Raw genomic sequence first — 27,686 nt, 5'->3', positions numbered from 1 at the left:
CTGCCCCCCTCCATGCTGTATACACCTGTATTATCTGCTGTACAGTACACTGCCCCCCTCCATGCTGTATACACCTGTATTATCTGCTGTACAGTACACTGCCCCCCCTCCATGCTGTATACACCTGTATTATCTGCTGTACAGTACACTGCCCCTCCATGCTGTATACACCTGTATTATCTGCTGTACAGTACACTGCCCCCTCCATGCTGTATACACCTGTATTATCTGCTGTACAGTACACTGCCCCCCCTCCATGCTGTATACACCTGTATTATCTGCTGTACAGTACACTGCCCCCCCTCCATGCTGTATACACCTGTATTATCTGCTGTACAGTACACTGCTCCTCCCCTCCATGCTGTATACACCTGTATTATCTCCTGTACAGTACACTGCCCCCTCCATGCTGTATACACCTGTATTATCTGCTGTACAGTACACTGCCCCTCCTCCATGCTGTATACACCTGTATTATCTGCTGTACAGTACACTGCCCCCCCTCCATGCTGTATACACCTGTATTATCTGCTGTACAGTACACTGCCCCCTCCATGCTGTATACACCTGTATTATCTGCTGTACAGTACACTGCCCCCTCCATGCTGTATACACCTGTATTATCTGCTGTACAGTATACTGCCCCTCCATGCTGTATACACCTGTATTATCTGCTGTACAGTACACTGCTCCCCCTCCATGCTGTATACACCTGTATTATCTGCTGTACAGTACACTGCCCCCCCTCCATGCTGTATACACCTGTATTATCTCCTGTACAGTACACTGCCCCCCCCCTCCATGCTGTATACACCTGTATTATCTGCTGTACAGTACACTGCCCCCCTCCATGCTGTATACACCTGTATTATCTGCTGTACAGTACACTGCCCCCCTCCCCCATGCTGTATACACCTGTATTATCTGTACAGTACACTGCCCCCCTCCATGCTGTATACACGTGTAATATCTGCTGTACAGTACACTGCCCCCCCTCCATGCTGTATACACCTGTATTATCTGCTGTACAGTACACTGCCCCCCCTCCATGCTGTATACACCTGTATTATCTGCTGTACAGTACACTGCCCCCCCCTCCATGCTGTATACACCTGTATTATCTGCTGTACAGTACACTGCCCCCCCCACCATGCTGTATACACCTGTATTATCTCCTGTACAGTACACTGCCCCCCCTCCATGCTGTATACACCTGTATTATCTGCTGTACACTACACTGCCCCCTCCATGCTGTATACACCTGTATTATCTGCTGTACAGTACACTGCCCCCCCTCCATGCTGTATACACCTGTATTATCTGCTGTACAGTACACTGCCCCTCCATGCTGTATACACCTGTATTATCTGCTGTATAGTACACTGCTCCTCCTCCATGCTGTATACACCTGTATTATCTGCTGTACAGTACACTGCTCCTCTCCATGCTGTATACACCTGTATTATCTGCTGTACAGTACACTGCCCCCCCCTCCATGCTGTATACACCTGTATTATCTGCTGTACAGTACACTGCCCCCCCTCCATGCTGTATACACCTGTATTATCTGCTGTACAGTACACTGCCCCCCTCCATGCTGTATACACCTGTATTATCTGCTGTACAGTACACTGCCCCCCCTCCATGCTGTATACACCTGTATTATCTGCTGTACAGTACCACTGCCCCCCTCCTCCATGCTGTATACACCTGTATTATCTGCTGTACAGTACACTGCCCCTCCATGCTGTATACACCTGTATTATCTGCTGTACAGTACACTGCTCCCCCCTCCATGCTGTATACACCTGTATTATCTGCTGTACAGTACACTGCCTCCTCCATGCTGTATACACCTGTATTATCTGCTGTACAGTACACTGCCCCCCTCCTCCATGCTGTATACACCTGTATTATCTGCTGTACAGTACACTGCCCCTCCATGCTGTATACACCTGTATTATCTGCTGTACAGTACACTGCTCCCCCCCTCCATGCTGTATACACCTGTATTATCTGCTGTACAGTACACTGCTCCTCCATGCTGTATACACCTGTATTATCTGCTGTACAGTACACTGCCCCTCCTCCATGCTGTATACACCTGTATTATCTGCTGTACAGTACCACTGCCCCCTCCTCCATGCTGTATACACCTGTATTATCTGCTGTACAGTACACTGCTCCTCCATGTTGTATACACCTGTATTATCTGCTGTACAGTACACTGCTCCCCTCCATGCTGTATACACCTGTATTATCTGCTGTACAGTACACTGCCCCCCCCCTCCATGCTGTATACACCTGTATTATCTGCTGTACAGTACACTGCCCCCCTCCATGCTGTATACACCTGTATTATCTGCTGTACAGTACACTGCCCCCCCTCCATGCTGTATACACCTGTATTATCTGCTGTACAGTACACTGCTCCTCCATGCTGTATACACCTGTATTATCTGCTGTACAGTACACTGCCCCTCCTCCATGCTGTATACACCTGTATTATCTGCTGTACAGTACACTGCCCCCCCCTCCATGCTGTATACACCTGTATTATCTGCTGTACAGTACACTGCCCCCTCCATGCTGTATACACCTGTATTATCTGCTGTACAGTACACTGCCCCCCCCCTCCATGCTGTATACACCTGTATTATCTGCTGTACAGTACACTGCCCCCCTCCATGCTGTATACACTGTATTATCTGCTGTACAGTACACTGCTCCCCCTCCATGCTGTATACACCTGTATTATCTGCTGTACAGTACACTGCCCCCCTCCATGCTGTATACACGTGTAATATCTGCTGTACAGTACACTGCCCCCCCTCCATGCTGTATACACCTGTATTATCTGCTGTACAGTACACTGCCCCCCCCCTCCATGCTGTATACACCTGTATTATCTGCTGTACAGTACACTGCCCCCCCCCCTCCATGCTGTATACACCTGTATTATCTCCTGTACAGTACACTGCCCCCCCCTCCATGCTGTATACACCTGTATTATCTGCTGTACACTACACTGCCCCCTCCATGCTGTATACACCTGTATTATCTGCTGTACAGTACACTGCCCCCCCTCCATGCTGTATACACCTGTATTATCTGCTGTACAGTACACTGCCCCTCCATGCTGTATACACCTGTATTATCTGCCTGTATAGTACACTGCCCTCCTCCTCCATGCTGTATACACCTGTATTATCTGCTGTACAGTACACTGCTCCTCTCCATGCTGTATACACCTGTATTATCTGCTGTACAGTACACTGCCCCCCCCTCCATGCTGTATACACCTGTATTATCTGCTGTACAGTACACTGCCCCCCCTCCATGCTGTATACACCCGTATTATCTGCTGTACAGTACACTGCCCCCCTCCTCCATGCTGTATACACCTGTATTATCTGCTGTACAGTACACTGCTCCTCCATGTTGTATACACCTGTATTATCTGCTGTACAGTACACTGCTCCCCTCCATGCTGTATACACCTGTATTATCTGCTGTACAGTACACTGCCCCCCCCCTCCATGCTGTATAACACCTGTATTATCTGCTGTACAGTACACTGCCCCCCTCCTCCATGCTGTATACACCTGTATTATCTGCTGTACAGTACACTGCTCCTCCATGTTGTATACACCTGTATTATCTGCTGTACATTACACTGCCCCCCCTCCATGCTGTATACACCTGTATTATCTGCTGTACAGTACACTGCCCCCCCCTCCATGCTGTATACACCTGTATTATCTGCTGTACAGTACACTGCCCCCCCCTCCATGCTGTATACACCTGTATTATCTGCTGTACAGTACACTGCCCCCCTCCATGCTGTATACACCTGTATTATCTGCTGTACAGTACACTGCCCCCCCTCCATGCTGTATACACCTGTATTATCTGCTGTACAGTACACTGCTCCTCCATGCTGTATACACCTGTATTATCTGCTGTACAGTACACTGCCCCCCTCCATGCTGTATACACCTGTATTATCTGCTGTACAGTACACTGCCCCCTCCATGCTGTATACACGTGTAATATCTGCTGTACAGTACACTGCCCCCTCCATGCTGTATACACCTGTATTATCTGCTGTACAGTACACTGCCCCCTCCCCCCTCCATGCTGTATACACCTGTATTATCTGCTGTACAGTACACTGCCCCTCCTCCATGCTGTATACACCTGTATTATCTGCTGTACAGTACACTGCCCCCCTCCTCCATGCTGTATACACCTGTATTATCTGCTGTACAGTACACTGCTCCCCTCCATGCTGTATACACCTGTATTATCTGCTGTACAGTACACTGCCCCCCCCTCCATGCTGTATACACCTGTATTATCTGCTGTACAGTACACTGCCCCCCTCCATGCTGTATACACCTGTATTATCTGCTGTACAGTACACTGCCCCCCCTCCATGCTGTATACACCTGTATTATCTGCTGTACAGTACACTGCTCCTCCATGCTGTATACACCTGTATTATCTGCTGTACAGTACACTGCCCCCTCCATGCTGTATACACGTGTAATATCTGCTGTACAGTACACTGCCCCCCTCCATGCTGTATACACCTGTATTATCTGCTGTACAGTACACTGCCCCCCCCTCCATGCTGTATACACCTGTATTATCTGCTGTACAGTACACTGCCCCCCTCCTCCATGCTGTATACACCTGTATTATCTGCTGTACAGTACACTGCCCCTCCATGCTGTATACACCTGTATTATCTGCTGTACAGTACACTGCCCCCCCTCCATGCTGTATACACCTGTATTATCTGCTGTACAGTACACTGCCCCCCCTCCATGCTGTATACACCTGTATTATCTGCTGTACAGTACACTGCTCCTCCCTCCATGCTGTATACACCTGTATTATCTCCTGTACAGTACACTGCCCCCTCCATGCTGTATACACCTGTATTATCTGCTGTACAGTACACTGCCCCTCCTCCATGCTGTATACACCTGTATTATCTGCTGTACAGTACACTGCCCCCTCCATGCTGTATACACCTGTATTATCTGCTGTACAGTACACTGCCCCTCCTCCATGCTGTATACACCTGTATTATCTGCTGTACAGTACACTGCTCCCTCCATGCTGTATACACCTGTATTATCTGCTGTACAGCACACTGCCCCTCCATGCTGTATACACCTGTATTATCTGCTGTACAGTACACTGCCCCCCTCCATGCTGTATACACCTGTATTATCTGCTGTACAGTACACTGCCCCTCCTCCATGCTGTATACACCTGTATTATCTGCTGTACAGTACACTGCCCCCTCCTCCATGCTGTATACACCTGTATTATCTGCTGTACAGTACACTGCCCCCCCTCCTCCATGCTGTATACACCTGTATTATCTGCTGTACAGTACACTGCCCCTCCTCCATGCTGTATACACCTGTATTATCTGCTGTACAGTACACTGCCCCCCTCCTCCATGCTGTATACACCTGTATTATCTGCTGTACAGTACACTGCCCCCCTCCATGCTGTATACACCTGTATTATCTGCTGTACAGTACACTGCCCCCCTCCATGCTGTATACACCTGTATTATCTGCTGTACAGTACACTGCCCCCCCTCCATGCTGTATACACCTGTATTATCTGCTGTACAGTACACTGCCCCCCCTCCATGCTGTATACACCTGTATTATCTGCTGTACAGTACACTGCCCCTCCATGCTGTATACACCTGTATTATCTGCTGTACAGTACACTGCTCCTCCATGCTGTATACACCTGTATTATCTGCTGTACAGTACACTGCCCCCCCTCCATGCTGTATACACCTGTATTATCTGCTGTACAGAACACTGCCCCCCTCCATGCTGTATACACCTGTATTATCTGCTGTACAGTACACTGCCCCTCCATGCTGTATACACCTGTATTATCTGCTGTACAGTACACTGCTCCTCCTCCATGCTGTATACACCTGTATTATCTGCTGTACAGTACACTGCCCCTCCTCCATGCTGTATACACCTGTATTATCTGCTGTACAGTACACTGCCCTCCCCTCCATGCTGTATACACCTGTATTATCTGCTGTACAGTACACTGCCCCCCCTCCATGCTGTATACACCTGTATTATCTGCTGTACAGTACACTGCTCCTCCATGCTGTATACACCTGTATTATCTGCTGTACAGTACACTGCTCCCCCTCCATGCTGTATACACCTGTATTATCTGCTGTACAGTACACTGCCCCCCTCCATGCTGTATACACCTGTATTATCTGCTGTACAGTACACTGCCCCCTCCATGCTGTATACACCTGTATTATCTGCTGTACAGTACACTGCTCCCCCCTCCATGCTGTATACACCTGTATTATCTGCTGTACAGTACACTGCTCCCCCTCCATGCTGTATACACCTGTATTATCTGCTGTACAGTACACTGCCCCTCCTCCATGCTGTATACACCTGTATTATCTGCTGTACAGTACACTGCTCCCTCCATGCTGTATACACCTGTATTATCTGCTGTACAGTACACTGCCCCCTCCATGCTGTATACACCTGTATTATCTGCTGTACAGTACACTGCCCCCCCTCCATGCTGTATACACCTGTATTATCTGCTGTACAGTACACTGCCCCCCCTCCATGCTGTATACACCTGTATTATCTGCTGTACAGTACACTGCTCCTCCTCCATGCTGTATACACCTGTATTATCTGCTGTACAGTACACTGCTCCTCCATGCTGTATACACCTGTATTATCTGCTGTACAGTACACTGCCCCCCCCTCCATGCTGTATACACCTGTATTATCTGCTGTACGATATACTGCCCCCCTCCATGCTGTATACACCTGTATTATCTGCTGTACAGTACACTGCCCCCCTCCATGCTGTATACACCTGTATTATCTGCTGTACAGTATACTGCCCCCCCCCTCCATGCTGTATACACCTGTATTATCTGCTGTACAGTACACTGCCCCTCCATGCTGTATACACCTGTATTATCTGCTGTACAGTACACTGCCCCCCTCCATGCTGTATACACCTGTATTATCTGCTGTACAGTACACTGCCCCCCCCCTCCATGCTGTATACACCTGTATTATCTGCTGTACAGTACACTGCCCCTCCATGCTGTATACACCTGTATTATCTGCTGTACAGTACACTGCTCCCCTCCATGCTGTATACACCTGTATTATCTGCTGTACAGTACACTGCCCCCCTCCATGCTGTATACACCTGTATTATCTGCTGTACAGTACACTGCCCCCTCCATGCTGTATACACCTGTATTATCTGCTGTACAGTACACTGCTCCTCCTCCATGCTGTATACACCTGTATTATCTGCTGTACAGTACACTGCCCCTCCTCCATGCTGTATACACCTGTATTATCTGCTGTACAGTACACTGCCCCCCCTCCATGCTGTATACACCTGTATTATCTGCTGTACAGTACACTGCTCCTCCATGCTGTATACACCTGTATTATCTGCTGTACAGTACACTGCTCCCCCTCCATGCTGTATACACCTGTATTATCTGCTGTACAGTACACTGCCCTCCTCCATGCTGTATACACCTGTATTATCTGCTGTACAGTATACTGCTCCTCCTCCATGCTGTATACACCTGTATTATCTGCTGTACAGTACACTGCTCCCCTCCATGCTGTATACACCTGTATTATCTGCTGTACAGTACACTGCCCCCCCTCCATGCTGTATACACCTGTATTATCTGCTGTACAGTACACTGCCCCCCCTCCATGCTGTATACACCTGTATTATCTGCTGTACAGTACACTGCTCCTCCATGCTGTATACACCTGTATTATCTGCTGTACAGTACACTGCCCCCCCTCCATGCTGTATACACCTGTATTATCTGCTGTACAGTACACTGCCCCCCCTCCATGCTGTATACACCTGTATTATCTGCTGTACAGTACACTGCCCCCCCTCCATGCTGTATACACCTTTATTATCTGCTGTACAGTACACTGCTCCTCCTACATGCTGTATACACCTGTATTATCTGCTGTACAGTACACTGCCCCTCCATGCTGTATACACCTGTATTATCTGCTGTACAGTACACTGCCCCCCTCCTCCATGCTGTATACACCTGTATTATCTGCTGTACAGTACACTGCCCCCCTCCATGCTGTATACACCTGTATTATCTGCTGTACAGTACACTGCTCCCCCTCCATGCTGTATACACCTGTATTATCTGCTGTACAGTACACTGCCCCCCTCCATGCTGTATACACCTGTATTATCTGCTGTACAGTACACTGCTCCCCCTCCATGCTGTATACACCTGTATTATCTGCTGTACAGTACACTGCCCCCCTCCATGCTGTATACACCTGTATTATGTGCTGTACAGTACACTGCCCCCCTCCATGCTGTATACACCTGTATTATCTGCTGTACAGTACACTGCCCCCCCTCCATGCTGTATACACCTGTATTATCTGCTGTACAGTACACTGCCCCCCTCCTCCATGCTGTATACACCTGTATTATCTGCTGTACAGTACACTGCCCCCCCTCCATGCTGTATACACCTGTATTATCTGCTGTACAGTACACTGCCCCCTCCATGCTGTATACACCTGTATTATCTGCTGTACAGTACACTGCCCCCCCTCCATGCTGTATACACCTGTATTATCTGCTGTACAGTACACTGCCCCTCCTCCATGCTGTATACACCTGTATTATCTGCTGTACAGTACACTGCCCCCCCTCCATGCTGTATACACCTGTATTATCTGCTGTACAGTACACTGCCCCCTCCATGCTGTATACACCTGTATTATCTGCTGTACAGTACACTGCCCCCTCCATGCTGTATACACCTGTATTATCTGCTGTACAGTACACTGCTCCTCCATGCTGTATACACCTGTATTATCTGCTGTACAGTACACTGCTCCCTCCATGCTGTATACACCTGTATTATCTGCTGTACAGTACACTGCTCCTCCTCCATGCTGTATACACCTGTATTATCTGCTGTACAGTACACTGCCCCCCCCCTCCATGCTGTATACACCTGTATTATCTGCTGTACAGTACACTGCTCCCCTCCGTGCTGTATACACCTGTATTATCTGCTGTACAGTACACTGCCCCCTCCATGCTGTATACACCTGTATTATCTGCTGTACAGTACACTGCTCCCCTCCATGCTGTATACACCTGTATTATCTGCTGTACAGTACACTGCCCCCTCCATGCTGTATACACCTGTATTATCTGCTGTACAGTACACTGCCCTCTCCATGCTGTATACACCTGTATTATCTGCTGTACAGTACACTGCTCCTCCTCCATGCTGTATACACCTGTATTATCTGCTGTACAGTACACTGCTCCTCCTCCATGCTGTATACACCTGTATTATCTGCTGTACAGTACACTGCCCCCCCTCCATGCTGTATACACCTGTATTATCTGCTGTACAGTACACTGCCCCTCCTCCATGCTGTATACACCTGTATTATCTGCTGTACAGTACACTGCTCCCCCTCCATGCTGTATACACCTGTATTATCTGCTGTACAGTACACTGCTCCCTCCATGCTGTATACACCTGTATTATCTGCTGTACAGTACACTGCCCCCCCCTCCATGCTGTATACACCTGTATTATCTGCTGTACAGTACACTGCCCCCCCCTCCATGCTGTATACACCTGTATTATCTGCTGTACAGTACTACTGCCCCCCCTCCATGCTGTATACACCTGTATTATCTGCTGTACAGTACACTGCTCCCTCCATGCTGTATACACCTGTATTATCTGCTGTACAGTACACTGCCTCCTCCATGCTGTATACACCTGTATTATCTGCTGTACAGTACACTGCCCCTCCTCCATGCTGTATACACCTGTATTATCTGCTGTACAGTACACTGCTCCCTCCTCCATGCTGTATACACCTGTATTATCTGCTGTACAGTACACTGCCCCCCCTCCATGCTGTATACACCTGTATTATATGCTGTACAGTACACTGCCCCCCCCCTCCATGCTGTATACACCTGTATTATCTGCTGTACAGTACACTGCCCCCCCTCCATGCTGTATACACCTGTATTATCTGCTGTACAGTACACTGCCCCTCCTCCATGCTGTATACACCTGTATTATCTGCTGTACAGTACACTGCCCCCCCCTCCATGCTGTATACACCTGTATTATCTGCTGTACAGTACACTGCTCCTCCATGCTGTATACACCTGTATTATCTGCTGTACAGTACACTGCCCCTCCTCCATGCTGTATACACCTGTATTATCTGCTGTACAGTACACTGCCCCCTCCATGCTGTATACACCTGTATTATCTGCTGTACAGTACACTGCCCTCCCCTCCATGCTGTATACACCTGTATTATCTGCTGTACAGTACACTGCCCTCCTCCATGCTGTATACACCTGTATTATCTGTTGTACAGTACACTGCCCCCTCCATGCTGTATACACCTGTATTATCTGCTGTACAGTACACTGCCCCTCCTCCATGCTGTATACACCTGTATTATCTGCTGTACAGTACACTGCCCCCCCTCCATGCTGTATACACCTGTATTATCTGCTGTACAGTACACTGCCCCCCCTCCATGCTGTATACACCTGTATTATCTGCTGTACAGTACACTGCCCCCTCCTCCATGCTGTATACACCTGTATTATCTGCTGTACAGTACACTGCCCCCTCCATGCTGTATACACCTGTATTATCTGCTGTACAGTACACTGCCCCCCTCCATGCTGTATACACCTGTATTATCTGCTGTACAGTACACTGTCTCTCTATGCTGTATGATGAGCAGGTGCAATGCTCTGCAGGGGTTCTGAGGTCGTACACAGACTCATTAGTGGGTGATTAGTAGAAGGTCACCCCCCCCCCCCCCCTCTTCAGTCTATAGATTTTCCCTGAACAGTGAATTATTGATGTGACAGCCGACACCGGCGGAGGGAGGGAGAGCGTCCAGACCTGAGTCAGCCGCCCCGAGAGAGAGCGCAAGCAATGAGACCGCAGCAGTGGATGGAGGGGTGGGGGGTGTAGGATTCAGCCAGGTACACAGTATATACCCCACCTCCCTCCACCATCACATGTACCCTGGCCAGGTACACAGTATATATGGGACCAGTCACATGACCTCCTCCCCCCCCCCCCCCCATCAGCAGCCATTATACTATCCTGGGATCAGTCACATGACCCCATCACCTATCAGCAGCCATTATACTATCCTGGGATCAGTCACATGACCCCATCACCTATCAGCAGCCATTATACTATCCTGGGATCAGTCACATGACCTCCTCCTTACCTATAAGAAGTTTTGGGAAGTTGGACGTCTCGATGTTGTGGTAATAGATGATGGACGTGATGCCGGCCAGGAATGCCATGACCGCCGGCATGTAGAGGTGCAGGTGCCGAGAGCGGGAAAACCTGAAAAACGAGAAAAATAAAGTGTCTCCGAATAGGAAATAACTACGGGGAGGGGCATGACTGAGGAAGGAAGGAGGAGGGGCGGGTGAGGAGGAAGGAAGAAGGAGGGGCATGACTGAGGGGAGGAAGGAAGAAGGAGGGGCATGACTGAGGAAGGAAGGAGGAGGGGCGGGTGAGGAGGAAGGAAGAAGGAGGGGCATGGCTGAGGGGAGGAAGGAAGAAGGAGGGGCATGACTGAGGGGCGGAGGAAGGAAGAAGGAGGGGCATGACTGAGGGGAGGAAGGAGGAGGGGCGGGTGAGGAGGAAGGAAGAAGGAGGGGCATGACTGAGGGGCAGAGGAAGGAAGAAGGAGGGGCATAACTGAGGGGCGGAGGAAGGAAGAAGGAGGAGCATGACTGAGGGTAGGAAGGAAGGAAGAAGGAGGGGCATGACTGAGGGGAGGAAGGAAGGAAGAAGGAGGAGCATGACTGAGGGGAGGAAGGAGGAGGGGCGGGTGAGGAGGAAGGAAGAAGGAGGGGCATGACTGAGGGGCAGAGGAAGGAAGAAGGAGGGGCATGACTGAGGGGCAGAGGAAGGAAGAAGGAGGGGCATAACTGAGGGGAGGAAGGAAGGAAGAAGGAGGGGCATGACTGAGGGGAGGAAGGAAGGAAGAAGGAGGGGCGGGTGAGGAGGAAGGAAGAAGGAGGGGCATGACTGAGGAAGGAAGGAGGAGGGGCGGGTGAGGAGGAAGGAAGGAGGAGGGGCATGACTGAGGGGAGGAAGGAAGGAAGGAAGAAGGAGGGGCATGACTGAGGGGAGGAAGGAAGGAAGGAAGAAGGAGGGGCATGACTGAGGGGAGGAAGGAAGAAGGAGGGGCATGACTGAGGGGAGGAAGGAAGGAAGAAGGAGGGGCATGACTGAGGGGAGGAAGGAAGGAAGAAGGAGGAGCATGACTGAGGGGAGGAAGGAAGGAAGAAGGAGGGGCATGACTGAGGGGAGGAAGGAGGAGGGGCGGGTGAGGAGGAAGGAAGAAGGAGGGGCATGACTGAGGGGCAGAGGAAGGAAGAAGGAGGGGCATAACTGAGGGGCGGAGGAAGGAAGAAGGAGGGGCATGACTGAGGGGAGGAAGGAAGGAAGAAGGAGGGGCATGACTGAGGGGAGGAAGGAGGAGGGGCGGGTGAGGAGGAAGGAAGAAGGAGGGGCATGACTGAGGGGCAGAGGAAGGAAGAAGGAGGGGCATAACTGAGGGGCGGAGGAAGGAAGAAGGAGGGGCATGACTGAGGGGAGGAAGGAAGGAAGAAGGAGGGGCATGACTGAGGGGAGGAAGGAAGGAAGAAGGAGGGGCATGACTGAGGGGAGGAAGGAGGAGGGGCGGGTGAGGAGGAAGGAAGAAGGAGGGGCATGACTGAGGGGCAGAGGAAGGAAGAAGGAGGGGCATAACTGAGGGGAGGAAGGAAGGAAGAAGGAGGGGCATGACTGAGGGGAGGAAGGAAGGAAGAAGGAGGGGCATGACTGAGGGGAGGAAGGAAGGAAGGAAGAAGGAGGGGCATGACTGAGGGGAGGAAGGAGGAGGGGCGGGTGAGGATGAAGGAAGGAGGAGGGGCATGACTGGAGGAAGGAGGAGGGGCATGACTGAGGGGAGGAAGGAGGAGGGGCGGGTGAGGATGAAGGAAGGAGGAGGGGCATGACTGGAGGAAGGAGGAGGGGCATGACTGAGAGGAGGAGGAGGGAGGAGGGGCATGACTGAGGGGAGGAGGAAGGAGAAGGGGCATGACTGAGGGATGGAGGAAGGAGAAGGGGCATGACTGAGGGATGGAGGAAGGGAGGAGGGGCATGACTGAGGGGAGGAGGAAGGAAGGAGGAGGGGAATGACTGAGGGGAGGAGGAAGGAGGGAGGAGGGGCATGACTGAGGGGAGGATGAAGGAGAAGGGGCATGACTGAGGGGAGGAGGAAGGAGAAGGGGCATGACTGAGGGGAGGAGGAAGGAAGGAGGAGGAGCATGACTGAGGGATGAAGGAAGGAAGGAGGAGGGGCATGACTGAGGGGAGGAGGAAGGAGAAGGGGCATGACTGAGGGATGGAGGAAGGAAGGAGGAGGGGCATGACTGAGGCGAGGAGGAAGGAGAAGGGGCATGACTGAGGGATGGAGGAAGGAAGGAGGAGGGGCATGACTGAGGGGAGGAGGAAGGAGAAGGGGCATGACTGAGGGGAGGAAGGAAGGAGAAGGGGCATGACTGAGGGGAGGAAGGAAGTAGGAGGGGCATGACTGAGGGGAGGAAGGAAGGAGGGGGCATGACCGAAGGGAGGAAGGAAAGAGGGGGCATGACCGAAGGGAGGAAGGAAGGAGGGGGCATGACCGAAGGGAGGAAGGAAGGAGGGGGCATGACCGAAGGGAGGAGGGTAGATAGGTAGATAGGTAGATAGATAGATAGATAGATAGAGGAGTATAATTCGTTCCGGGACGGCACTTGTAATCCAAATCACTCTTACACCAAAGCAAATTTTCCCCATAACAAATCCCTGATCTGCAGACAATTGGTTCCACCCCCCAAATATAATGGTTATGTGACCCCTGGAGAGGATTTAGGGAGAACAGCAGGTGCAGCTTATGAGGGAGGCCCCAAACTACATTACCCATCTCTCCCTGGGACAGTGAGCTGAGGGGAGCAGGAAGTGATGCTGCGCTGGGAGGAAGAGGAGGAGCCAGAGAGAGACAGTGCATGGTGGGCAGCATGGTCAGAGGAGAGGAGACCTCCTGTGCTGGCCAGTGCTGTGTATGTGTCAGAGGAGAGGAGACCACCTCCTGTGCCGTGTCAGAGGAGAGGAGACCACCTCCTGTGCCGTGTCAGAGGAGAGGAGACCACCTCCTGTGCCGTGTCAGAGGAGAGGAGACCACCTCCTGTGCCGTGTCAGAGGAGAGGAGACCACCTCCTGTGCCGTGTCAGAGGAGAGGAGACCACCTCCTGTGCCGTGTCAGAGGAGAGGAGACCACCTCCTGTGCCGTGTCAGAGGAGAGGAGACCACCTCCTGTGCCGTGTCAGAGGAGAGGAGACCACCTCCTGTGCTGTGTCAGAGGTAATAGAGACCTGACAGCTGAGAGAGGAAGGACTGAGCCCAGACATTACCCCCCAGCTCCTGTGTGTCCAGTGAGGAGGATCCTGCCCCCCCCCCCTCTGTGAGATCCTGCCCCCCCCCCTGCTGTGAGTTCTGTGCTGCCACATTTATGTTTATGTCGTATCCATTCCCTCTTTTTACCAAGCATTAAACTGGTTCCTGTTTCCATGTTACTTCTCTCTGTGAGTATATCACTTATAGTGTATTGAGTGTGTACCGAGCTAGGTGGGGGTTTCCTGAGTCAGCCCCTGGCAGAAGAGTGACAACCTCCTGCATACCAAGCAATCTCTGTCCAGACTCAGGTGGAGGCCATGCGCTGAGCGAGAAGGTGAAACAAACAGAAACCCCCTCCTTACACTGGAAGCTCCGTTAGGGGGTGTTACATTGTGGTTACAATTATTTATCCTGAATAACATGTAGAACAGATGAAACAATGAGAAGCAGCTGGATATGTGATATATAAGTTACTGTACAGTATAGCAGCATGTGGTATATAATGTATAGTAACTGTATAACCCTGATAACACAGCAGCTGGATATGTGATATATAAGTTACTGTACAGTATAGCAGCATGTGGTATATAATGTATAGTAACTGTATAACCCTGATAACAGCAGCAGCTGGATATGTGATATATAAGTTAATGTACAGTATAGCAGCATGTGGTGTATAATGTATAGTAACTGTATAACCCTGATAACACAGCAGCTGGATATGTGATATATAAGTTACTGTACAATATAGCAGCATGTGGTATATAATGTATAGTAACTGTATAACCCTGATTACACAGCAGCTGGATATGTGATAATAAGTTACTGTACAGTATAGCAATCAGCATGTGGTGTATAATGTATAGTAACTGTATAACCCTGATAACACAGCAGCTGGATATGTGATATATAAGTTACTGTACAGTATAGCAGCATGTGGTGTATAATGTATAGTAACTGTATAACCCTGATAACACAGCAGCAGGATATGTGATATATAAGTTACTGTACAGTATAGCAGCATGTGGTATATAATGTATAGTAACTGTATAACCCTGATAACACAGCAGCTGGATATGTGATATATAAGTTACTGTACAGTATAGCAGCATGTGGTGTATAATGTATAGTAACTGTATAACCCTGATAACACAGCAGCAGCTGGATATGTGATATATAAGTTACTGTACAGTATAGCAACCAGCATGTGGTGTATAATGTATAGTAACTGTATAACCCCGATTACAAGCTGCTGCTTGTAGATACAGTATGGAACTGCAGATCCCCATAATGCAGTAGCGTAGTACAACAGGCTAGAATAGAGAAGCAGGGCTGCTGCCGGAGGTCTGTGTGGTCACATGACAGCAATCGGGAAGGGGGGGTGTTCAGCATGGATCATTCAGAAAGTGAGAATCACAGAACTGTGCAGGAGGACTTCGACACAAACTTTTCTATAATAATGCTTTTATTTGTATAGCAGTGTAAATGGCTGAGTGTAAGTACAGGCACATTACAGCAGCAGTGTGTATAGCCGAGTGTGAGTGCAGGCACATTATAGCAGCAGTGTGTATAGCTGAGTGTAAGTGAAGGCACATTATAGCAGCAGTGTTTATAGCCGAGTGTAAGTGAAGGCACATTATAGCAGCAGTGTGTATAGCCGAGTGTGAGTGCAGGCACATTATAGTAGCAGTGTGTATAGCTGAGTGTAAGTGCAGGCACATTATAGTAGTAATGGAGAGGATGGGAAACACAAGGGCGGCCAGAGACTGCAGGGAGCAGGAAGGAATGAGCAGGGCAGATGTGGGCACATACATGCAGCACTCTCTGTCCGGGGAGGGAGGGGTTACAGCTATGGAGAGATTACCCCCACAGTCCTGTCCCCTGATGTAAGCCCCAGCCTGAAGTGGATCTGCTATGATTAGGAAGGTGATGGAGACTTCCTGGGTCAGAGTACAGGGCTGTAGACCCCGCTATGCAGACCATGCCCCTCCCCCACTCCCCCTCCCACCCAGTACAGGGAGCTCTTACACCAAGTCACTATTTTGAAAAAGTGATCTCTTCTAGAGAGATAGAGAGCATAGAGGAGCGCAGCATGTGGCAGTCTCCGTACATATACAGATGATGGAAGGAGTGCTGCTCTGTGGGGGGAGAATTAATGAGACTCTTTCATATAAGAGGCCACGGAGGACGGATGAGAAGTCTGAGGGAAGGAGGCGGCGGCCATTACTGCTCCCCAGACGTATCAGGTCATGTGACTGTAAGTACATACACTTACTGACACCATAGAGATACAGGGGCCAGGGGGACCCTCTTATAGTAGGGTCTGTATTATACTGGGGGAGTATTATAGTGGGGTCTGTATTATACTGGGGGAGTATTATAGTGGGGTCTGTATTATACTGGGGGGTATTATAGTGGGGTCTGTATTATACTGGGGGAGTATTATAGTGGGGTCTGTATTATACTGGGGGAGTATTATAGTGGGGTCTGTATTATACTGGGGGAGTATTATAGTGGGGTCTGTATTATACTGGGGGAGTATTATAGTGGGGTCTGTATTATACTGGGGAAGTATTATAGTGGGGTCTGTATTATACTGGGGGTATTATAGTGGGGTCTGTATTATACTGGGGGTATTATAGTGGGGTCTGTATTATACTGGGGGTATTATAGTGGGGTCTGTATTATACTGGGGGAGTATTATAGTGGGGTCTGTATTATACTGGGGAAGTATTATAGTGGGGTCTGTATTATACTGGGGGAGTATTATAGTGGGGTCTGTATTATACTGGGGGAGTATTATAGTGGGGTCTGTATTATACTGGGGGAGTATTATAGTGGGGTCTGTATTATACTGGGGGAGTATTATAGTGGGGTCTGTATTATACTGGGGAAGTATTATAGTGGGGTCTGTATTATACTGGGGGTATTATAGTGGGGTCTGTATTATACTGGGGGGGTATTATAGTGGGGTCTGTATTATACTGGGGGAGTATTATAGTGGGGTCTGTATTATACTGGGGGAGTATTATAGTGGGGTCTGTATTATACTGGGGGGAATTATAGTGGGGTCTGTATTATACTGGGGGGTATTATAGTGGGGTCTGTATTATACTGGGGGGTATTATAGTGGGGTCTGTATTATACTGGGGGGAGTATTATAGTGGGGTCTGTATTATACTGGGGGTATTATAGTGGGGTCTGTATTATACTGGGGGGCATTATAGTGGGGTCTGTATTATACTGGGGGGCATTATAGTGGGGTCTGTATTATACTGGGGGGCATTATAGTGGGGTCTGTATTATACTGGGGGGCATTATAGTGGGGTCTGTATTATACTGGGGGTATTATAGTGGGGTCTGTATTATACTGGGGGGCATTATAGTGGGGTCTGTATTATACTGGGGGAGTATTATAGTGGGGTCTGTATTATACTGGGGGGTATTATAGTGGGGTCTGTATTATACTGGGGGGGTATTATAGTGGGGTCTGTATTATACTGGGGGTATTATAGTGGGGTCTGTATTATACTGGGGGTATTATAGTGGGGCCTGTATTATACTGGGGGAGTATTATAGTGGGGTCTGTATTATACTGGGGGTATTATAGTGGGGTCTGTATTATACTGGGGGGGTATTATAGTGGGGTCTGTATTATACTGGGGGGGTATTATAGTGGGGTCTGTATTATACTGGGGGGGTATTATAGTGGGGTCTGTATTATACTGGGGGGGTATTATAGTGGGGTCTGTATTATACTGGGGGGGGTATTATAGTGGGGTCTGTATTATACTGGGGGGTATTATAGTGGGGTCTGTATTATACTGGGGGTATTATAGTGGGGTCTGTATTATACTGGGGGGGGTATTATAGTGGGGTCTGTATTATACTGGGGGGTATTATAGTGGGGTCTGTATTATACTGGGGGTATTATAGTGGGGCCTGTATTATACTGGGGGGTTATTATAGTGGGGTCTGTATTATACTGGGGGGGTATTATAGTGGGGTCTGTATTATACTGGGGGTATTATAGTGGGGCCTGTATTACAGTGGGGTCTGTATTATACTGGGGGAGTATTATAGTGGGGTCTGTATTATACTGGGGGGTATTATAGTGGGGTCTGTATTATACTGGGGGAGTATTATAGTGGGGTCTGTATTATACTGGGGGGTATTATAGTGGGGTCTGTATTATACTGGGGGGTATTATAGTGGGGTCTGTATTATACTGGGGGGGTATTATAGTGGGGTCTGTATTATACTGGGGGTATTATAGTGGGGTCTGTATTATACTGGGGGGGGTTGCTACTCCTCTGGGGGGTATTATAGTGGGGTCTGTATTATACTGGGGGGGTTGCTACTCCTCTGGGGGGTATTATAGTGGGGTCTGTATTATACTGGGGGGGGTTGCTACTCCTCTGGGGGGTATTATAGTGGGGTCTGTATTATACTGGGGGGTATTATAGTGGGGTCTGTATTATACTGGGGGTATTATAGTGGGGCCTGTATTATACTGGGGGGTATTATAGTGGGGTCTGTATTATACTGGGGGAGTATTATAGTGGGGTCTGTATTATACTGGGGGGTATTATAGTGGGGTCTGTATTATACTGGGGGGTATTATAGTGGGGTCTGTATTATACTGGGGGGGTATTATAGTGGGGTCTGTATTATACTGGGGGGGTATTATAGTGGGGTCTGTATTATACTGGGGGGTATTATAGTGGGGTCTGTATTATACTGGGGGGGTATTATAGTGGGGTCTGTATTATACTGGGGGAGTATTATAGTGGGGTCTGTATTATACTGGGGGGGTATTATAGTGGGGTCTGTATTATACTGGGGGGTATTATAGTGGGGTCTGTATTATACTGGGGGTATTATAGTGGGGCCTGTATTATACTGGGGGGTATTATAGTGGGGTCTGTATTATACTGGGGGGGTATTATAGTGGGGTCTGTATTATACTGGGGGTATTATAGTGGGGCCTGTATTACAGTGGGGTCTGTATTATACTGGGGGAGTATTATAGTGGGGTCTGTATTATACTGGGGGGTATTATAGTGGGGTCTGTATTATACTGGGGGGTATTATAGTGGGGTCTGTATTATACTGGGGGGGTATTATAGTGGGGTCTGTATTATACTGGGGGGGGGAGTATTATAGTGGGGTCTGTATTATACTGGGGGGGGTTGCTACTCCTCTGGGGGGTATTATAGTGGGGTCTGTATTATACTGGGGGGGGTATTATAGTGGGGTCTGTATTATACTGGGGGGGGGTTGCTACTCCTCTGGGGGGTATTATAGTGGGGTCTGTATTATACTGGGGGGGGGGTTGCTACTCCTCTGGGGGGTATTATAGTGGGGTCTGTATTATACTGGGGGGTATTATAGTGGGGTCTGTATTATACTGGGGGTATTATAGTGGGGCCTGTATTATACTGGGGGGTATTATAGTGGGGTCTGTATTATACTGGGGGGAGTATTATAGTGGGGTCTGTATTATACTGGGGGGTATTATAGTGGGGTCTGTATTATACTGGGGGGTATTATAGTGGGTCTGTATTATACTGGGGGGGTATTATAGTGGGGTCTGTATTATACTGGGGGGGTATTATATGGGGGTCTGTATTATACTGGGGGGGGTATTATAGTGGGGTCTGTATTATACTGGGGGAGTATTATAGTGGGGTCTGTATTATACTGGGGGAGTATTATAGTGGGCATCTGTATTATACAGGGGGGGGGGGAGTATTATAGTGGGTCTGTATTATACTGGGGGGGTATTATAGTGGGGCCTGTATTATACTGGGGGGCAGTATTATAGTGGGGTCCGTATTATACTGGGGGGGTATTATAGTGGGGTCTGTATTATACTGGGGGGGTATTATAGTGGGTCCGTATCTATACTGGGAAAGTATTATAGTGGGGTTGTATTATACTGGGGGAGTAGTTTATAGTGGGGTCTGTATTATACTGGGGGGGGTATTATAGTGGGGTCTGTATTATACTGGGGGAGTATTATAGTGGAGTCTGTATTATACTGGGGGGGTATTATAGTGGGGTCTGTATTATACTGGGGGGGTATTATAGTGGGGTCTGTATTATACTGGGGGGGTATTATAGTGGGGTCTGTATTATACTGGGGAAGTATTATAGTGGGGTCTGTATTATACTGGGGGAGTATTACAGTGGGGTCTGTATTATACTGGGGGGGGGGGGGTATTATAGTGGGGTCTGTATTATACTGGGGGGGTATTATAGTGGGGTCTGTATTATACTGGGGGAGTATTATAGTGGGGTCTGTATTATACTGGGGGGGTATTATACTGGGGGAGTATTATAGTGGGGTCTGTATTATACTGGGGGGGTATTATAGTGGGGTCTGTATTATACTGGGGGGTATTATAGTGGGGTCTGTATTATACTGGGGGGTATTATAGTGGGGTCTGTATTATACTGGGGGGAAGTATTATAGTGGGGTCTGTATTATACTGGGGGGGTATTATAGTGGGGTCTGTATTATACTGGGGGTATTATAGTGGGGTCTGTATTATACTGGGGGGGAGTATTATAGTGGGGTCTGTATTATACTGGGGGGGGGTATTATAGTGGGGTCTGTATTATACTGGGGGAGTATTATAGTGGGGTCTGTATTATACTGGGGGAGTATTATAGTGGGGTCTGTATTATACTGGGGGTATTATAGTGGGGTCTGTATTATACTGGGGGGAGTATTATAGTGGGGTCTGTATTATACTGGGGGTATTATAGTGGGGTCTGTATTATACTGGGGGGGGAGTATTATAGTGGGGTTTGTATTATACTGGGGGGTATTATAGTGGGGTCTGTATTATACTGGGGGAGTATTATAGTGGGGTCGGTATTATAGTGGGGGAGTATTATAGTGGGGTTTGTATTATACTGGGGGAGTATTATAGTGGGGTCTGTATTATACTGGGGAAGTATTATAGTGGGGTCTGTATTATACTGGGGGAGTATTATAGTGGGGTCTGTATTATACTGGGGGGGGGGGGGGGTTTTATAGTGGGGTCTGTATTATACTGGGGGGGAGTATTATAGTGGGGTCTGTATTATACTGGGGGGGTATTATAGTGGGGTCTGTATTATACTGGGGAGGTATTATAGTGGGGTCTGTATTATACTGGGGGGGTATTATAGTGGGGTCTGTATTATACTGGGGGGGTATTATAGTGGGGTCTGTATTATTCTGGGGGGTATTATAGTGGGGTCTGTATTATTCTGGGGGGTATTATAGTGGGGTCTGTATTATTCTGGGGGGTATTATAGTGGGGTCTGTATTATACTGGGGGGTATTATAGTGGGGTCTGTATTATACTGGCGGGGTATTATAGTGGGGTCTGTATTATACTGGGGGAGTATGTTGTGGGGTCTGTATTATACTGGGGGGGTATTATAGTGGGGTATGTATTATACTGGGGGGGGTTGCTACTCCTCTGGGGGGTATTATAGTGGGGTCTGTATTATACTGGGGGGTATTATAGTGGGGTCTGTATTATACTGGGGGGGAGTATTATAGTGGGGTCTGTATTATACTGGGGGGGTATTATAGTGGGGTCTGTATTATACTGGGGGGTATTATAGTGGGGTCTGTATTATACTGGGGGGTATTATAGTGGGGTCTGTATTATACTGGGGGGGTATTATAGTGGGGTCTGTATTATACTGGGGGGGTATTATAGTGGGGTCTGTATTATACTGGGGGGTATTATAGTGGGGTCTGTATTATACTGGGGGGGGTATTATAGTGTGGTCTGTATTATACTGGGGGGGTATTATAGTGGGGTCTGTATTATACTGGGGGGTATTATAGTGGGGTCTGTATTATACTGGGGGGGTATTATAGTGGGGTCTGTATTATACTGGGGGGGGGTATTATAGTGGGGTCTGTATTATACTGGGGGGGTATTATAGTGGGTCTGTATTATACTGGGGGGGTATTATAGTGGGGTCTGTATTATACTGGGGGGTATTATAGTGGGGTCTGTATTATACTGGGGGGGTATTATAGTGGGGTCTGTATTATACTGGGGGGGGGTTGCTACTCCTCTGGGGGGTATTATAGTGGGGTCTGTATTATACTGGGGGGTATTATAGTGGGGTCTGTATTATACTGGGGGGGTATTATAGTGGGGTCTGTATTATACTGGGGGGGGTATTATAGTGGGGTCTGTATTATACTGGGGGGGGTATTATAGTGGGGTCTGTATTATACTGGGGGGGTATTATAGTGGGGTCTGTATTATACTGGGGGGGTATTATAGTGGGTCTGTATTATACTGGGGGGGTATTATAGTGGGGTCTGTATTATACTGGGGGGGTATTATAGTGGGGTCTGTATTATACTGGGGGGGAGTATTATAGTGGGGTCTGTATTATACTGGGGGGGTGGTATTATAGTGGGGTCTGTATTATACTGGGGGGGGATTATAGTGGGGTCTGTATTATACTGGGGGGGGGTATTATAGTGGGGTCTTTATTATACTGGGGGGCATTATAGTAGGGTCTGTATTATACTGGGGGGCATTATAGTGGGGTCTGTATTATACTGGGGGGAGTATTATAGTGGGGTCTGTATTATACTGGGGGGTATTATAGTGGGGTCTGTATTATACTGGGGGGGTATTATAGTGGGGTCTGTATTATACTGAGGGGGTATTATAGTGGGGTCTGTATTATACTGGGGGGTATTATAGTGTGGTCTGTATTATACTGGGGGGGTATATAGTGGGGTCTGTATTATACTGGGGGGGTATTATAGTGGGTCTGTATTATACTGGGGGGGTATTATAGTGGGGTCTGTATTATTACTGGGGGGGGTATTATTAGTGGGGTCTGTATTATACTGGGGGAGTATTATAGTGGGGTCTGTATTATACTGGGGGGGGGAGTATTATAGTGGGGTCTGTATTATACTGGGGGGGGGTATTATAGTGGGGTCTTTATTATACTGGGGGGGTATTATAGTAGGGTATGTATTATACTGGGGGGCATTATAGTGGGGTCTGTATTATACTGGGGGGAGTATTATAGTGGGTGCTGTATATACTGGGGGGTATTATAGTGGGGTCTGTATTATACTGGGGGGGTATTATAGTGGGGTCTGTATTATACTGAGGGGGTATTATAGTGGGGTCTGTATTATACTGGGGGAGTATTATAGTGGGGTCTGTATTATACTGGGGGGGGGTATTATAGTGGGTCTGTATTATACTGGGGGGGGGGTATTATAGTGGGTCTGTATTATACTGGGGGGGTATATAGTGGGGTCTGTATTATACTGGGGGGTATTATAGTGGGGTCTGTATTATACTGGGGGGGAGTATTATAGTGGGGTCTGTATTATACTGGGGGGGGTGGTATTATAGTGGGGTCTGTATTATACTGGGGGGGATTATAGTGGGGTCTGTATTATACTGGGGGGGGGGTATTATAGTGGGGTCTTTATTATACTGGGGGTATTATAGTAGGGTCTGTATTATACTGGGGGGGTATTATAGTGGGGTCTGTATTATACTGGGGGGTTGCTACTCCTCTGGGGGGTATTATAGTGGGGTCTGTATTATACTGGGGGGTATTATAGTGGGGTCTGTATTATACTGGGGGGGTATTATAGTGTGGTCTGTATTATACTGGGGGGGGGGGTATTTTAGTGGGGTCTGTACTATACTGGGGGGGTATTATAGTGGGGTCTGTATTATACTGGGGGGGTATTATAGTGGGGTCTGTATTATACTGGGGGGTATTATAGTGGGGCCTGTATTATACTGGGGGGTATTATAGTGGGGTCTGTATTATACTGGGGGTATTATAGTGGGGTCTGTATTATACTGGGGGGGTATATAGTGGGGTCTGTATTATACTGGGGGGGTGGTATTATAGTGGGGTCTGTATTATACTGGGGGGGTATTATAGTGGGGTCTGTATTATACTGGGGAGGTATTATAGTGGGGTCTGTATTATACTGGGGGGGTATTATAGTGTGGTCTGTATTATACTGGGGGGGTATTATAGTGGGGTCTGTATTATACTGGGGGGGGGGTATTATAGTGGGGTCTGTATTATACTGGGGGGGGGTATTATACTGGGGGGTATTATAGTGGGGTCTGTATTATACTGGGGGGGGGTATTATAGTGGGGTCTGTATTATACTGGGGAGTATTATAGTGGGGTCTGTATTATACTGGGGGGGTATTATAGTGGGGTCTGTATTATACTGGGGGAGTATTATAGTGGGGTCTGTATTATACTGGGGGGGGGGTTATTATAGTGGGGTCTGTATTATACTGGGGGGGGTATTATAGTGGGGTCTGTATTATACTGGGGGGGTATTATAGTGGGGTCTGTATTATACTGGGGGGTATTATAGTGGGGTCTGTATTATACTGGGGGGGGTATTATAGTGGGTCTGTATTATACTGGGGGGGTATTATAGTGGGGTCTGTATTATACTGGGGGGGTGGTATTATAGTGGGGTCTGTATTATACTGGGGGAGTATTATAGTGGGGTCTTTATTATACTGGGGGAGTATTATAGTGGGGTCTGTATTATACTGGGGGGTATTATAGTGGGGTCTGTATTATACTGGGGGTATTATAGTGGGGTCTGTATTATACTGGGGGGGGGGTATTATAGTGGGGTCTGTATTATACTGGGGGAGTATTATAGTGGGGTCTGTATTATACTGGGGGGTATTATAGTGGGGTCTGTATTATACTGGGGGGGGGTATTATAGTGGGGTCTGTATTATACTGGGGGGGGGTATTATAGTGGGGTCTGTATTATACTGGGGGGGGGGTATTATAGTGGGGTCTTTATTATACTGGGGGTATTATAGTGGGGTCTGTATTATACTGGGGGGGGTATTATAGTGTGGTCTGTATTATACTGGGGGGGTATTATAGTGTGGTCTGTATTATACTGGGGGGGTATTATAGTGGGGTCTGTATTATACTGGGGGGGTATTATAGTGGGGTCTGTATTATACTGGGGGGGTTGCTACTCCTCTGGGGTAGGTATTATACAGGCGGCTGCTGATTGGCCAGTATTACCCGGTGCCGCGCAGTCGGCGCTCGTTCACACGGCCGTCACTCACCCATCGGACACGATGCCCTCAGCGATCTCACAGACCAGGACGAAGAGGAGGATGAAGGTCAGGATCCAGCGCAGGTTGTGTCCCGGGAAGTGCAGCCAGGTGCTGTGGTGGATGTGAACCTTGGAACTCTGACTGCCCCAACCTGCAAGACAGAAGGGCCACAGGTGAGAGGGGCCCCAACCTGCAAGACAGAAGGGCCACAGGTGAGAGGGGCCCCAACCTGCAAGACAGAAGGGCCACAGGTGAGAGGGGCCCCAACCTGCAAGACAGAAGGGCCACAGGTGAGAGGGACCCCAACCTGCAAGACAGAAGGGCCACAGGTGAGAGGGACCCCAACCTGCAAGACAGAAGGGCCACAGGTGAGAGGGACCCCAACCTGCAAGACAGAAGTGCCACCACGGACCTTATAACAGCATGGGCTGCAGAAATTATACTGAGCAGCGTGTGATCCCTACGGCTCAGTATATAGTTAGTATACAGGGCTCAGTATCTATATCATAAAAATCAAAGTCTGCCTGTCCTTCTGTCCTTCTGTCTGTCTGTCTGTCCTTCTGTCTGTCTGTCCTTCTGTCTGTCTGTCCTTCTGTCTGTCTGTCCTTCTGTCTGTCTGTCCTTCTGTCTGTCTGTCCTTCTGTCTGTCTGTCCTTCTGTCTGTCTGTCCTTCTGTCTGTCTGTCCTTCTGTCTGTCTGTCCTTCTGTCTGTCTGTCCTTCTGTCTGTCTGTCCCTTCTGTCTGTCTGTCCTTCTGTCTGTCTGTCCTTCTGTCTGTCTGTCCTTCTGTCTGTCTGTCCTTCTGTCTGTCTGTCCTTCTGTCTGTCTGTCTTCTGTCTGTCTGTTCCTTCTGTCTGTCTGTCCTTCTGTCTGTCTGTCCTTTCTGTCTGTCTGTCCTTCTGTCTGTCTGTCCTTCTGTCTGTCTGTCCTTCTGTCTGTCTGTCCTTCTGTCTGTCTGTCCTTCTGTCTGTCTGTCCTTCTGTCTGTCTGTCCTTCTGTCTGTCTGTCCTTCTGTCTGTCTGTCCTTCTGTCTGTCTGTCCTTCTGTCTGTCTGTCCTTCTGTCTGTCTGTCCTTCTGTCTGTCTGTCCTTCTGTCTGTCTGTCCTTCTGTCTGTCTGTCCTTCTGTCTGTCTGTCCTTCTGTCTGTCTGTCCTTCTGTCTGTCTGTCCTTCTGTCTGTCTGTCCTTCTGTCTGTCTGTCCTTCTGTCTGTCTGTCCTTCTGTCTGTCTGTCTTCTGTCTGTCTGTCCTTCTGTCTGTCTGTCCTTCTGTCTGTCTGTCCTTCTGTCTGTCTGTCCTTCTGTCTGTCTGTCCTTCTGTCTGTCTGTCCTTCTGTCTGTCTGTCCTTCTGTCTGTCTGTCCTTCTGTCTGTCTGTCCTTCTGTCTGTCTGTCCTTCTGTCTGTCTGTTCTTCTGTCTGTCTGTCCTTCTGTCTGTCCTTCTGTCTGTCCGTCCTCTATAGACTTCCAAACGCCTGAACCGTTTGACCCCAAATTTGGCCCACAGATACATTGGGTGCCCGGGAAGGTTTTAGCGAAGGTCCCGTCCCCGCCAGATGTACAGGAGGGGAGGGGGAGGGGAAAGAGAGGCGCCCCATAGAGATGAATGGGAAAATCTCCTCACTGCACACAGGTGATATAATTAGCTGCAGCAGACACGGCAGTTGGAGCCTTAGCAACCAATAGGATTACTGCTTTCATTTTCACAGGGAGCAATGGTTGCTAGGGAAGCTGCCTCACAACATCCACAGTAATAACTGGTAGACCCCCTACTCCATCTATACAGTACAGGTATACAGGACCCCCTACTCCATCTATACAGTACATGTATACAGGACCCCCTACTCCATCTATACAGTACATGTATACAGGACCCCCTACTCCATCTATACAGTACATGGATATACAGGACCCCCTACTCCATCTATACAGTACATGTATATACAGGGCCACCTACTCCAGCTATACAGTACAT

At 48.6% G+C, this 27,686-nt stretch overlaps 1 protein-coding gene across 1 annotated transcript in view; it reads right to left on the bottom strand.

The window, feature by feature from the left end:
- Window positions 1-11,378: 11,378 nt before the first annotated feature.
- The window catches only part of LOC138779387 (ATP-binding cassette sub-family C member 8-like), a gene marked incomplete at its 3' end in the record, with an annotated part of 32,351 nt that continues 16,043 nt past the window's right edge, over window positions 11,379-27,686 (bottom strand). The window contains exons 2-3 of the mRNA XM_069956596.1: window positions 25,726-25,867; window positions 11,379-11,500 (exon numbers count right to left, since the gene is read on the bottom strand). Of these exons, the coding sequence (XP_069812697.1) occupies window positions 11,379-11,500; window positions 25,726-25,867 (264 nt within the window). The remainder of the gene's footprint in view (window positions 11,501-25,725; window positions 25,868-27,686) is intronic.

The sequence above is a fragment of the Dendropsophus ebraccatus genome, unplaced genomic scaffold (assembly GCF_027789765.1).
Source record: "Dendropsophus ebraccatus isolate aDenEbr1 unplaced genomic scaffold, aDenEbr1.pat pat_scaffold_749_ctg1, whole genome shotgun sequence".
In the NCBI taxonomy this organism is placed as follows: Eukaryota; Metazoa; Chordata; class Amphibia; order Anura; family Hylidae; genus Dendropsophus; species Dendropsophus ebraccatus.
This window is presented reverse-complemented; position numbering and strand designations above follow the sequence as displayed.